Source organism: Esox lucius, chromosome 5 (assembly GCF_011004845.1).
Source record: "Esox lucius isolate fEsoLuc1 chromosome 5, fEsoLuc1.pri, whole genome shotgun sequence".
Classification (NCBI taxonomy): domain Eukaryota; kingdom Metazoa; phylum Chordata; class Actinopteri; order Esociformes; family Esocidae; genus Esox; species Esox lucius.
In genome coordinates this window covers 2,222,501-2,235,946 of record NC_047573.1, presented here as the reverse complement: position 1 = coordinate 2,235,946, position 13,446 = coordinate 2,222,501, and the positions used below count along the sequence as shown (strand labels likewise).

At 44.6% G+C, this 13,446-nt stretch overlaps 1 protein-coding gene across 1 annotated transcript in view; it reads right to left on the bottom strand.

Annotated features, from left to right (window-relative positions):
* sptlc3 (serine palmitoyltransferase, long chain base subunit 3) overlaps positions 1-13,446 on the bottom strand; it is a 42,128-nt gene continuing 28,682 nt past the window's right edge. The window contains exons 8-12 of the mRNA XM_013131825.3: positions 9,410-9,629; positions 4,676-4,802; positions 3,089-3,224; positions 1,600-1,729; positions 1-764 (exon numbers count right to left, since the gene is read on the bottom strand). Coding sequence (XP_012987279.1) covers positions 630-764; positions 1,600-1,729; positions 3,089-3,224; positions 4,676-4,802; positions 9,410-9,629 — 748 coding nt within the window. The 3' untranslated portion in view covers positions 1-629. The remainder of the gene's footprint in view (positions 765-1,599; positions 1,730-3,088; positions 3,225-4,675; positions 4,803-9,409; positions 9,630-13,446) is intronic.

Sequence of the window (13,446 nt, the reverse complement as noted above, 5' to 3'; positions counted from 1 at the left end):
TTATATAAACAAAGAAACTTTTATTAAAATGCATCACAAACTCCAAGAGACAGTCTTGTTCTCTGCCTCAGTCTTTCAGAAATTCATTCTAGATAATTTAATTAAATGAAACATTTCAATCAGAACAGTAAGTTTAAAAAACATTCTTATTTACAAGGAGCTAGCCGAATTGGATAATTTGTATGATTACGGAAATATACGATCTTGTGATTTACATTCTGATATGAACACTTTAATATTATAACATAGTGCATCCACCAAGCCTGGATCAATGAACCTTCCCACGTTGTTTTACAGGGCAGGGATGAGACCTCACTCTCTCTTTCAAAGAATCAGCCTGGAAGAGATTACCTCCAACAACCTCTTTAAATGAAATTAGAATGGAACGGATGAGTTCCCACTCCCTAGTCAATTAGACCAGAAGGGATGAGTTTCCACTCCCTAGTCAATTAGACCAGAAGGGATGAGTTCCCACTCCCTAGTCAATTAGACCAGAAGGGATGAGTTCCCACTCCCTAGTCAATTAGACCAGAAGGGATGAGTATGCACCCTTTGACAGGGTGGGTAGATTGATGTCTTATTTCTCCCTCTAAATTCTCTCAGTGCAGAGGTTAGGGGTCAGAGGTCGTCTATAAGCTGTCCTGCTTAAAGTCTTTGTTGAGGTCGTTGTTGTTGTGATGTTGCTCTTTTGGCCGAGATGTGTATTTCCTCTGGGAGAATTTCAGACAAAGTTCATCTCCTACCTCATTGAGGTCAAACAGCACCTGGGGACATGGTGGAGAATATGTTGTTATATTGAGGGAGAGAAAGACTCAGAGAAGTGGAGAGAGAGATGGAGGAAGAGATGCTGTCACTGACTTAGTGTGAGACATGAAGAGAAAATGTTTGTCTGTGTGTCTGTATTGATGTGTGTCTGTATTGATATGTATCTGTGTGTCTGTAGTGATGTGTGTCTGTATTGGTGTGTATCTGTGTGTCTGTATTCATGTGTGTCTGTATTGATGTGTGTCTGTATTCATGTGTGTCTGTATTGGTGTGTATCTGTGTGTCTGTATTCATGTGTGTCTGTATTGATGTGTGTCTGTATTCATGTGTGTCTGTATTGGTGTGTATCTGTGTGTCTGTATTCCTGTGTGTCTGTATTGATGTGTGTCTGTATTCATGTGTGTCTGTATTCATGTGTGTCTGTATTGATGCATGTCTGTATTCATGTGTGTCTGTATCGATGTGTGTCTGTATTGGTGTGTGTCTGTGTGTCTGTATTCATGTGTGTCTGTATTCATGTGTGTCGGTATTGATGCGTCTGTATTGATGTGTGTCTGTATTGATGCGTGTCTGTATTGATGTGTGTCTGTATTGATGCGTGTCTGTATTCATGTGTGTCTGTATCGATGTGTGTCTGTATTGGTGTGTGTCTGTGTGTCTGTATTCATGTGTGTCTGTATTCATGTGTGTCGGTATTGATGCGTCTGTATTGATGTGTGTCTGTATTGATGTGTGTCTGTATTGGTGTGTGTCTGTATTGATGCGTGTCTGTATTCATGTGTGTCTGTATTGATGTGTGCTTGCATGTCGATGTTGCGTGTGTAAAGGTGTCACCTTGTCAAGCATCTCCTTGGTGTGTGCGGCCGACAAACAGAAGCGTGCTCGGGCCTCTGTGATAGGTGTAGCTGGGAAACCCACTACCACCACGCCTACCTTCCGTCTCAGCATAGCCCGGGAGAAAGCCCTGGAAGAGACAACAGGGACCTGGCTTGAGAGACATGCTGGCGGCGTCTAACCTGGGTCCCTTTCCAGTGCGGTTTGAGCTACTGTTCATGGGAATGAGTTACTGGTAATGCTGTTCAGTGTACCGGTGATAATGGTGAATAAGAAATAGTTGTGAAATATGAAAGCAGAACGTGGTTCCGGGCATCTGCATCAACAGAGGGAGGGAGGGGACATGGTGACAGCTGATACGGGACAGACAGAAAGGTTTGAATGGAGCCCCAGGACTGGAGGCTCCCGTCGGGGGGGCTATCCAGGACAGCAGCAGAGCACAGAGGGGGGGGGGGGGGGGGGGGGGGGTTAGGCGGGAGAGTAGGGAAAGAAAGCTTTGTGAAAAGGTCTCCCAGCTGCTGGGCTGATCCTCTGTTAGGCTGCCAGAAGCCTGTTGCCTTTGGACACTTCTGCGCTGTGTGAGGACGAGTCTCGCTTTACTTCCTCCCACATCGCATCCCTTCGCCTCTCACGACACGTTTCATGCTCAGTGCGTCTGGAACATCTAACCTAGTTGCTGTCCAAAGTCAGAAGAAACGGGGACTTGTAATGCTGAGCCCCTACAGACAGAAACGTGCTGTAACGTCTGCAGGTTGAGGAGCTGGACACAGCTGTGGTGAACGATGGTTAGCATGGTAATACGCAGTGATTACCTGTAATCTGGATCATGTGCTGACGAGGGAAAGCATGCTTGGTAGCGGTTGGCTGGATTGAACCGTGTTATGCGATAAATGTAGTGATTGATTAAAGTGGGGAGTGGGTGTAAGTCAGGATTATGTGATAATTCTATAATTGGGTGGCTTTATGTAGAATTGGTGAAATATCCAGACATTAGAGGATAATCTTTTGTTTTTGTTACAATGTTAAATATCCTCATCCTTCTGCCTGGATCATTGTAAACTGTGGTTGAATAAGCAATGTCATCAGCAAAACTTTTGCAGACATTGATGATGTGGCTTCTGGACAAAAACAATATCCGTCTAATATCTGTCTCTGTGTCCACAGACCACTGAGTCTAATATCTGTCTCTGTGTCCACAGACCACTGAGTCTAATATCTGTCTCTGTGTCCACAGACCACTGAGTCTAATATCTGTCTCTGTGTCCACAGACCACTGAGTCTAATATCTGTCTCTGTGTCCACAGGGTTTGCCGCCATGTTGGATCCTTTACAGAAAGATCAACATGAAAATAAATAGGTCCCTTTGGGTTTTTCTTACCAGCCTTGTCAATTTAAACAAATGTTTTCCGATGCCAAAGTAGCCGTTCACATGGAAACAGAGAGAGACTGGCCTCGTACAGTATGGAGGTTTCAATGCCTTGATACTCACACTACTTTCCCAGGCATGTAGAGCAGCAGTGGTATGACAGGAGAGTCATCGTTACCATAGATGATGAAACCCATCTCCTGCAGACGGGACCTGAAGTACCTGGTGTTCTCTGCCAGCCGGTGCACCCTGGTCTGCCCTGAAGGAAGAACAGGAAGAGTCAGAATGACAGGACACCTGAAGCAGACGGGACCTGAAGCCACGCCCTCCCTCCACCAGCACACACCCTTTGACCTGACCCGTCATACAGACAGGAGAGAGTGAAGGAGGGTTATGCAGGCACCCTGACGTGGGTCCAGCTGGTTTTAAGGGAGAAAACACATTGAGAGAACATTTGCTCTGCGGGATACAGTTTACATTGAAACAAACCTAAGGACAGAAAAACAACATGCAGACATTTCAGATTCAAGACACACAACACACACACCCACACTCTAGACTCTGTGGGTCTGTCTGAGTCTGTGGGTGTGTGCGTGTGTGTGTGTGTGAGGTATGTCTGTCTGTTTCTGTGTGTAGGTGTGTGTGTATGTTTATGTGTGTGTGTGTGTGTAAGAATGTGGGTGTGTGTGTGTGTGTAAGTATGTGGGTGTGTGTGTGTGCTACATCCGGCCCTCCATTTGTTAGGCGGAGAAAGCAGAACCATCTGTCTACATCAATAGGAGAGCCGTATAGCAATCACTGGCAAGAGAAAGAAAGGGTGGGTGGAGAGAAAAGAGATGGAGAGAGAGAACGGAGAGAGAGATAGAGAGAGAGAGCGAGTGCAGAGTCCTAATCAACAGCCAACATGGAGCTGGGGGCCGTGTGACCAACTGTTCTCCCTTCCTTTCTGGCTGGTGGTTTACAACCACTGAGAGAGTGAGACAAACCTACACACAGTGTTTGCATTGATACCATGACCTTTCACCCTAATGCTGTGTTTATCCTCACAACACACGGTTAGTGTTAAGAGACGCGTGTGACTCCGCCCCTCACAAACCAACTGACACCTGACGTGTTGGAAGGGACCCGAGGCTGATGGGACCCGAGGCTGATGGGACCCGAGGCTGATTGGGTCCTCGTACAAACCGGAAGATTCCAAGAACCCGCCCCTTTCAATGGTTCTTCCAGTAAGGTCTTATTACGAGGCAAGAGAAGGACGCGAAAACAGGAAAATGAAGAAGAGGCCAAAAGAGAAAAAACAGCCTTTTCCATTTTCTTTCCTAGAAGGACAGGTCAAAACTGATCTCCCCCCAGGAACAGCTGCTTTCCTAGGCTACGTCAGAGATCACATATCTCGCCCGCCTCTTTACCATCCATCAACCTCTGCAGCACACCATCAGACAATGAGTAGGCTGTACAGGAACAGAATGGCATTAATGAACAAATACTCTGACATTTCTTCCCTGGTTCAGCCAGAACACAAGACTCCTGAGTCCCTTATTCCTGGTAATGGAATAAGTTCCTGCCTGTTAGGGAGTTTTTACTAATTGTTGGAGACACATGACAGGAAGGTGGTGGTTATTGGAGACAGTCAACGGGAAGGTGGTGGTGGTTGTTGTTGTAGGAGGTGGTTATCATGGGGACTATTAGGTAATATAACAGTTTGCTTACCAATAGTGGTTCCATCAAGTCCCATGATGCACCGCATCGCCCTGAGAATCTGTTCTGTGACAGGAGGAGACATGGCAGAGGCATAGACCGCACTGTGGGAGTGGCTTCGGAGGTAGTCCACCAGCTCCTAAAATACACAAGCCAATCACAGAGCAACATAAAACACTTTAGGAGTTCTGTATATCTGAGAGACAGGGCCCAGTTTGACTAAACCCCTTGACTCTGCTCAAAATATTTCCACGATAAGCAGTTTATTCATTACAAAGAAAGGACCTTTTATATGGCGCTCAACTAGCTCAATGAGCCAAGAGACCTCTAGAATAAACCCCAATGGACCGAAGGCTAAAGGGTGTCACTTGAAACACAATGTTGCAATATGGAAATATGTGAAATTACTATTTTAATAAGCTTTCCCAAAATAAGTAACTTCTGATGAAAAAAGATCTAACTGACTCTTGCAAATACATTGTCACCAGATGGTTTGATAAATCTGTTCAAACCAGGCCTCAAAATGTACGCTCTGTCCAGTAATGCCTTTGATTAATCAGTTTACACTAGGAGTCAAACTATAGGCTTTGTCTTTAAAGCCTCTGATGAATTAGAAAGACCAGGACTCAAAATTGACACTATGCTTTTGATAAATCATTTTAAACCTAGGCTCTAAATCAACACTCTGTCAATAAAGCTTTTGATAAACAAGCTAGTCGGAGTGCTTCTTTCTAGCTCTTCCCCGCGCTCTCCCTTTATCTCCCTTTCTCTTTCCCTCTCTTTTCTCCTGCTCTCCAAGTCCCTCACTCCCCCGACCAAAGATCCCCCTCCTCTCTCCCTTTTCCACTCCTATTCTTAATCTCATAGTTGAATATACCCAGCTGCCAGAGAAGGCAGTATGTTAATACTTATGTAGACATGGTGCTTATTAAGGAAGGTATATTGTTAGATCTGCTCCACAGTTCTGTCAGCTGCCACCAGAAAGGGCTGGCACCTTACCAGCTTTATTACGTTCTTATTACAGGGAAATGCAGGGACAACTCATTAATGTGGAGGAAGGAAATGGGGCGGGGCTAACATGAAGCAACACAGGCATGCAGGAAAGAACCTGTCTCTCCCTCTCCCCTCTCTCCTTACTACCACTCTCTCTCTCTCCTTACTACCACTCCCTCTCGCTCTCTCTCTCCCTCTCTCTCCTCTCTCTCCTTACTACTACTCCCTCTCTCTCCCTCTCTCCTTACTACCACTCGCTCTCTCTCTCCTCTCTCTCCTTACTACCACTCTCTCTCTCCCTCTCTCCTTACTACCACTCCCTCTCTCTCTCTCTCTCTCTCTCCTCTCTCTCCTTACTACTACTCCCCCTCTTAGGGTCTCCCTCCCTCCCTCTCTCTCTCTCTCTCTCTCAATTCAATTCAAATGGCTTAATTGGAATGGAATGTGTTACTACATACACTGCCAAAGCAAACTTATATTTAAAATTATATTCAAAACAAACAAACAAAAATAAATAAATAAAAACAGTACAGTGAACAACAATGATCAGTTACAAGTAAGTAGGGGGAAGGATACAGGTATTACTTTGAATTCATTATCTTGACACATTATTAAGTAAGTAGGGGAAAGGGTACAGGTATTACTGTAGATTCATTATCCTGTGTAGGAAACAAGTATTACTGTAGATTCATTATCCTGTTTAGGATACAGGTATTACTGTAGATTCATTATCCTGATACATTATTAAGTTTGTTGTCCCTTCAGGTGTGGCAAGAATCTACATATTTTGCCGCTAATATAGCACAACTAGGTTTTTCTCCTAGAATAAGCTGCATTTTCTCAGTTTCAGTTGTCCTCTCAAAGTATTCAAATTTGGTTTTACATTTTGGGGAAAATATGTCTTGTATATCAACATGTTTTTTGCAGCGTAGCAGAAAATGTTGCTCTGTCTCTGCCTCTCTCTCTGGGCAGAGGGAGAACAACCTGTCCTCTCAGGGCAGAGGGAGCACAACCTGTCCTCTCTGGGTTGCCAGATCTGTCTGTGACGACCTGTTTCTATGGTCAGGTTGTGTTCACTGAGTCTGTACATAGTTCAGTGTTTTTCTAGGTCACAGTGGTCAGATAGTCAGTCACAGTGGTCAGATAGTCACAGTGGTCAAATAGTCAGTCACAGTGGTCACAGTGGTCAGATAGTCAGTCACAGTGGTCAGATAGTCACAGTGGTCAAATAGTCAGTCACAGTAGTCACAGTGGTCAGATAGTCAGTCACAGTGGTCAGATAGTCACAGTGGTCAAATAGTCAGTCACAGTGGTCAGATAGTCAGTCACAGTGGTCAGATAGTCACAGTGGTCAAATAATCAGTCACAGTGGTCAGATAGTCAGTCACAGTGGTCAGATAGTTACAGTGGTCAAATAGTCAGTCACAGTGGTCACAGTGGTCAGATTGTCAGTCACAGTGGTCAGATAGTCACAGTGGTCAAATAGTCAGTCACAGTGGTCAGATAGTCAGTCACAGTGGTCAGATAGTCACAGTGGTCAAATAGTTACAGTGGTCACAGTGGTCAGACAGACAGTCACAGTGGTCAGATAGTCTGCTACTGTATACTATCTGTTTAGGGCCAAATAGCATTGAAGTTTGCTTAGATTTTTTGTGGTGTTGTTCCAATAGGTGATATCATTTTCCTTTTGTTTTGTGATCATTTGGTTGGGCCAGATTGTCTGAGTGCTGTCCTGGTGTTTTATTGGGTCGGTATTGGTTTGTGAATGTAGTTCAGTTGCTGAGGGGGCTCTTCTCTGTTTTCCTCCTGGTATTGGAGGGCTTTGTAGTGGTAGGAGTGGCTTGTTTTTAAATGATTATAAAAATTGGTGGCTCTTTTATTTATATTAATTAGAAGAGGGAATTGGCCTAATTCTGCTCTGCATGCATTGTTTGGGGGTTTTCTCTGGACTCTCAGGATACTCTTACAGAGTTCTGCATTAAGGCTTTCAATTGGGTGTTTGTCCCATTTGTCAAATTCTTGTTTTGTAAGCAGACCCCACATTTCACTGCCATTTAGTGGAATTTATTCAATTACAGATTTGAATATTTTGAGGCAGATCCTAATTGGTATGTCTAATTTGATACATCTTTTAATGGCAAAAAAGCTTTCCTTGCTTTATTTCTCAGTTTATTCATAGCCAGGCTGAAGTTCCCCGTGCAGCTAATCTTTAGTCCCAAATACATGCAGGCATGTGTGTATTCTATGTGAGTGGGGCCAAATAAGAAAGAATATCTGTTTTCTTGACATCAAAGATCTTTTTTGAAATATCATAATCTTGGTCTTTTTTAGATTGACTGTCAGTGCCCAGGTCTGACAGAACTGATGCAGTGTATGTAAATGATGCTGTAGGCCCTCTTTTGTTGGTGACAGTAGAACCAGATCATCTGCATACAGGAGACATTTTATTTCTGTGAGTCCGGGTGCTGATCTCCTCACCACCACCACTCACTCTCATAAGGACTCTTCCTCTACTTCCTCACTCCTTCTGTTTTGGTCCCTCCCCTCTCTCTCTCTCTCTACATTTCTTTCTCTCTTAACCTCTCTGTACATCCCCCCTTGTTTTGACTCACTCCTAACTCAAACAACATGGCTTTTTCTGTTTTCTGCTTTCTAATTCACTAGGACATGTGGTTATGTACTGAAGTGCAGCTTTTAATAAATTCATAAGGAATAAAAAGCTCTAAAGAGAAAGAGAGAGGCTTTGAGTACAAAACAAAACTAATTGGGTCAAAACATGCATGGTAAAACATAATAAACATTTTTAAAAACACAATGAACTGAAAAAAAACCTTCCTCATGAACTGAAGAGAACATTCTGATTAAAGAAAGAGAGTTGGAAAGAGCAAGCAAGAGAGACAGACAGACAGACAGACAGAAATAAAGTGAGAGTGAAATACTGGCAGAGAGAAAGAGCAACAAAAGAGAGAAAGGGAAACAGAAAGGTCTGGTCCGGGGACAGGGGCTGGTTCTGGAGGGGGCTGGTTCTGGAAAGGGGCTGGTTCTGGAGGGGGCTGGTTCTGGAAAGGGGCTGGTTCTGGAGGGGGCTGGTTATGGGAAGTGGCTGGTTCTGGGAGGGGGCTGGTTCTGGGAGGGCTGAGGGACTTTCTCCTCCACCATACACTCATTTAAATAAATTATTCCTTGCAGAACCTTTTTGAAGAACAGTGTGTTTTGTTTTTAAGGTCAGTCTGTTGGAACGCAGTCATGTTGTTAAGGTCTGACTGGAGGAAAGCAGCCATGTTGTTAAGGTCTGACTAGAGGAAAGCAGCCATGTTGTTAAGGTCTGACTGGAGGAAAGCAGCCATGTTGTTAAGGTCTGACTAGAGGAAAGCAGCCATGTTGTTAAGGTCTGACTGGAGGAAAGCAGCCATGTTGTTAAGGTCTGACTGGAGGAAAGCAGCCATGTTGTTAAGGTCTGACTGGAGGAAAGCAGCCATGTTGTTAAGGTCTGACTAGAGGAAAGCAGCCATGTTGTTAAGGTCTGACTAGAGGAAAGCAGCCATGTTGTTAAGGTCTGACTGGAGGAAAGCAGCCATGTTGTTAAGGTCTGACTAGAGGAAAGCAGCCATGTTGTTAAGGTCTGACTGGAGGAAAGCAGCAATGTTGTTAAGGTCAGTCCAGGGGAAAACTGTTTTATTAAGGTCAAAGCAGAGATACTGTGTGAACACCGGGAGGAAGCATCAGGACTGAAGAATTAATTGGTCCACAAACCTTCTTCCCAGCAATGTATCCTCCAGCAGCCCCAAAGCTCTTGGTGAACGTTCCCATCAAGACGTCCACATCCGAGGGATCCAGGCCAAACAGTTCTGTCACGCCCCTTCCAGTGGGCCCGACTGCTCCAATACTGTGGGCCTCATCCAGGTACAGATAAGCCTTGTACTTCTTCTTCAAGGCCACGATATCAGGCAGACACACCACGGAGCCCTCCATGCTAAAGCACAACAGGACATAACAGTTAAACACACACAGCCACACATACATTCACACTGATGAGACAAAACCTTATAACCACCCGCCTAATATGATGCTGGTCCACCACGTGCCCCCGAAACTGCACTGAGCCACCAAGGTATTGACTCTACCAGACCCCTGGAGGTGTCCTGTGGTATCTGGCACCAAGACATTAGCAGCAGATCCTTCAAGTCTTGTAAGTTACCAGGTTGAGCCAGCATGGATCGGGCTTGTTGGTCCAGCACACCCCAGAGACTCAATTGGACTGAAATCTGGGGAATTTAGAGGCCAGGGCAACATCTTGAACTCTTCATCATGTTCCTCCAACGAACAATTTGTGCAGTATGGCAGGACACATTATCCTGCTGAAAGAGGTGAATACCATCAGGGAATACCGTTGCCATGAAGGGGTGTACCTGGTCTGCTACAATGTTTAGGTTGGTGGCACATGAATGCCCAGATCCAGGGTTTCCCAGCAGGACATTTTCACACGGTGCATCCTGGTCCGTCACTTCCCCAGGTGAACGGTGCCCACGGCCGTCCACGTGATGGAAAAGAGAACGGGACTCATCTGACCAGACCACCTTCTTCCACTGCTTCAAGGTCCAGTTCCGATGCTTGTGTGCCCATTGTTGGTGCTTTTGACGGTGGACAGGGTTCATCATGGGCTCTCTGACCGGTCTGCGGCTACACAGCCCCATATGCAGCCGGGTGCAATGCACTGTGTTCTGACACATTCCTCCCGTAACCATCATTAAGGTTTTATGTGCCACAGGAGACGTTCTGTCAGTTCGGAGCAGATGGCATAGACCTTGTTGCCCTAACGCATCGATCAGATGAGCCTTGGGGACCCAACACCCTGTATAGATACTGTCAGTCTATACCACAGTCTGTCTATACTAGCCTACTGTATACCATCGTCCATCTAAATCACTATTTACCATTGTCAGTCTATATCTCTATATACCACTGTCAATCTATACCACTGTATACCACTGTATACCACTGTCAGTCTATACCACTGTATACCACTGTCAGTCTATACCACTGTATATCTATACAACTGTATACCAGTTTCAGTCAATACCACTGTATACCACTGTCAGTCTATACCACTGAATACCACTGTCAATCTATACCACTGTATACCACTGTCAATCTATACCACTGTCAATCTATACCACTGTATACCACTGTCAGTCTATACCACTATATACCACTGTCAGTCTATACCACTGTATACCACTTTCAGTCTATACCACTGTATACCACGTTCAGTCTATACCACTGTATACCACTGTCAGTCTATACCACTATATACCACTGTCAGTCTATACCACTGTATATCACGTTCAGTCTTTACCACTGTATACCACTTTCAGTCTATACCACTGTATACCACTTTCAGTCTATACCACTGTCAGTCTATACCACTACATACCACTTTGTCTATACCACTGTATACCACTGTCAGTCTATACCACTGTATACCACTGTCAGTCTTTACCACTGTATACTACTGTCAGTCTATACCACTATATACCACTGTCAGTCTATACCACTGTATACTACTGTCAATCTATACCAGGGGAGGGCCAACTTTTTGGCTCATGGGCCACATCAGGAGCACACTTGTTTTGTAATTTGTCAATCATACATGATTTGCATGAAAATAATTGCAGTAATTAAAATATTTATGTTTGAATGATCTGCTATCCCTCAACCTTCAGGGCAGAATGATCTGCTATCCCCCCACCTTCAGGGCAGAATGATCTGCTATCCCTCAACCTTCAGGGCAGAATGATCTGTTATCCCTCCACCTTCAGGGCAGAATGATCTGCTATCCCTCCACCTTCAGGGCAGAATGATCTGCTATCCCTCCACCTTCAGGGCAGAATGATCTGCTATCCCTCCACCTTCAGGGCAGAATGATCTGCTATCCCTCCACCTTCAGGGCAGAATGATCTGTTATCCCTCCACCTTCAGGGCAGAATGATCTGCTATCCCTCCACCTTCAGGGCAGAATGATATGCTATCCCTCCACCTTCAGGGCAGAATGATCTGCTATCCCTCCACCTTCAGGGCAGAATGATCTGCTATCCCTCCACCTTCAGGGCAGAATGATCTGCTATCCCTCCACCTTTAGGGCAGAATGATCTGCTATCCCTCCACCTTCAGGGCAGAATGATCTGCTATCCCTCCACCTTTAGGGCAGAATGATCTGCTATCCCTCCACCTTCAGGGCAGAATGATCTGCTATCCCTTCACCTTCAGGGCAGAATGATCTGCTATCCCTCCACCTTCAGGGCAGAATGATCTGCTATCCCTCCACCTTCAGGGCAGAATGATCTGTTATCCCCTGTTATCCATGAGCCCTATGGACCCTAATCAGAAGTAGTGTACTATAGAGAGAACAAGCTACTCGCCCAGCTGTGATGGACCTTCTTGTTATTTCTGTCTGTCTCTATCTGTCTGTCTGTATTCTGTTATTTCTGTCTCATCTCTTTGTCTGTCTGTCTGTCTGTCTGTCTAATGTTTAGCTAAACGACACAATCAGTCTCTCCTTCTCCCTCTCTCCCTCACCTTCTGTCTCTCAGAGCCATGTAGACATCAAAGTGAAGTGTAATGTTGCAGTCCTTATCCAACACACACACCACACACGTACGCACACGTACACACACATACTGGAAACAAATACTCTTATCCTGTGTCTATGTTTCTGGACATCAAAGCTGTAACATGTAATTTACAGGACATCTTGTGATAAGAGCAGACAACTGAGAATATAAATGACATGGATGTCATTGATGAACAGACAAGGGCTTAGGTAGAACTAAATTGTTCCTTTAATGTTGTTCATGACATCTTATGTCAAATCACAGCAGAACGAATTACTTCAGACAATAAAACATTGTAGACATGAATACACATCTAGATAAAAAGAGATTTAGTATAGATGTTAGCATTAAAATATATCCATAATGATTTAGTGGTATAGAGAGAGATGGAGAGATTTAGTGGGATGAGAGAAAGAGCATGAAAGAACAAGACTAGAATAGAAAAGTTTGCCAGCCAAGATGAAACATGATTATTAATGTTAAGGACATTCTGTTAAGGGCCTGTCTGTCTGTCTTTCTGTTAAGGACCTAAATGTCTGTCTGTCTGTTAAGGACCTGACAGTCAGTTAAGGGCCTGTCTGTCTGTTTGTTAAGGACCTATCTGCCTGTTAAGGGCCTGTCTGTCTGTTAAGGACCTATCTGTCTGTCTGTCTTTCTGTTAAGGACCTAAATGTCTGTCTGTCTGTTAAGGACATATCTGTTAAGGACCTGACTGTCTGTTAAGGGCCTGTCTGTCTGTTTGTTAAGGACCTATCTGCCTGTTAAGGGCCTGTCTGTCTGTCTGTCTGTCTGTTAAGGACCTATCTGTCTGTCTGTCTGTTAAGGACCTGTCTGTCTGTCTGTTAAGGACCTATTTGTCTGTCTGTCTGTTAAGGACCTATCTGTTAAGGACCTGTCTGTCTGTCTGTTAAGAGCCTGTCTGTCTGTCTGTTAAGGACCTGTCTGTCTGTCTGTCTGTCTGTTAAGGACCTGTCTGTCTGTTAAGGACCTATCTGTCTGTCTGTCTGTTAAGGACCTATCTGTTAAGGACCTATCTGTCTGTCTGTTGAGGGCCTGTCTGTCTGTCTGTTAAGGGCCTGTCTGTCTGTCTGTCTGTCGGTCTGTCTTTAAAGGACCTGTTAATGACCTGTCTGTCTGTAAAGAACCTGTTAAGGACATGTCTATCTATAAAGGACCTAT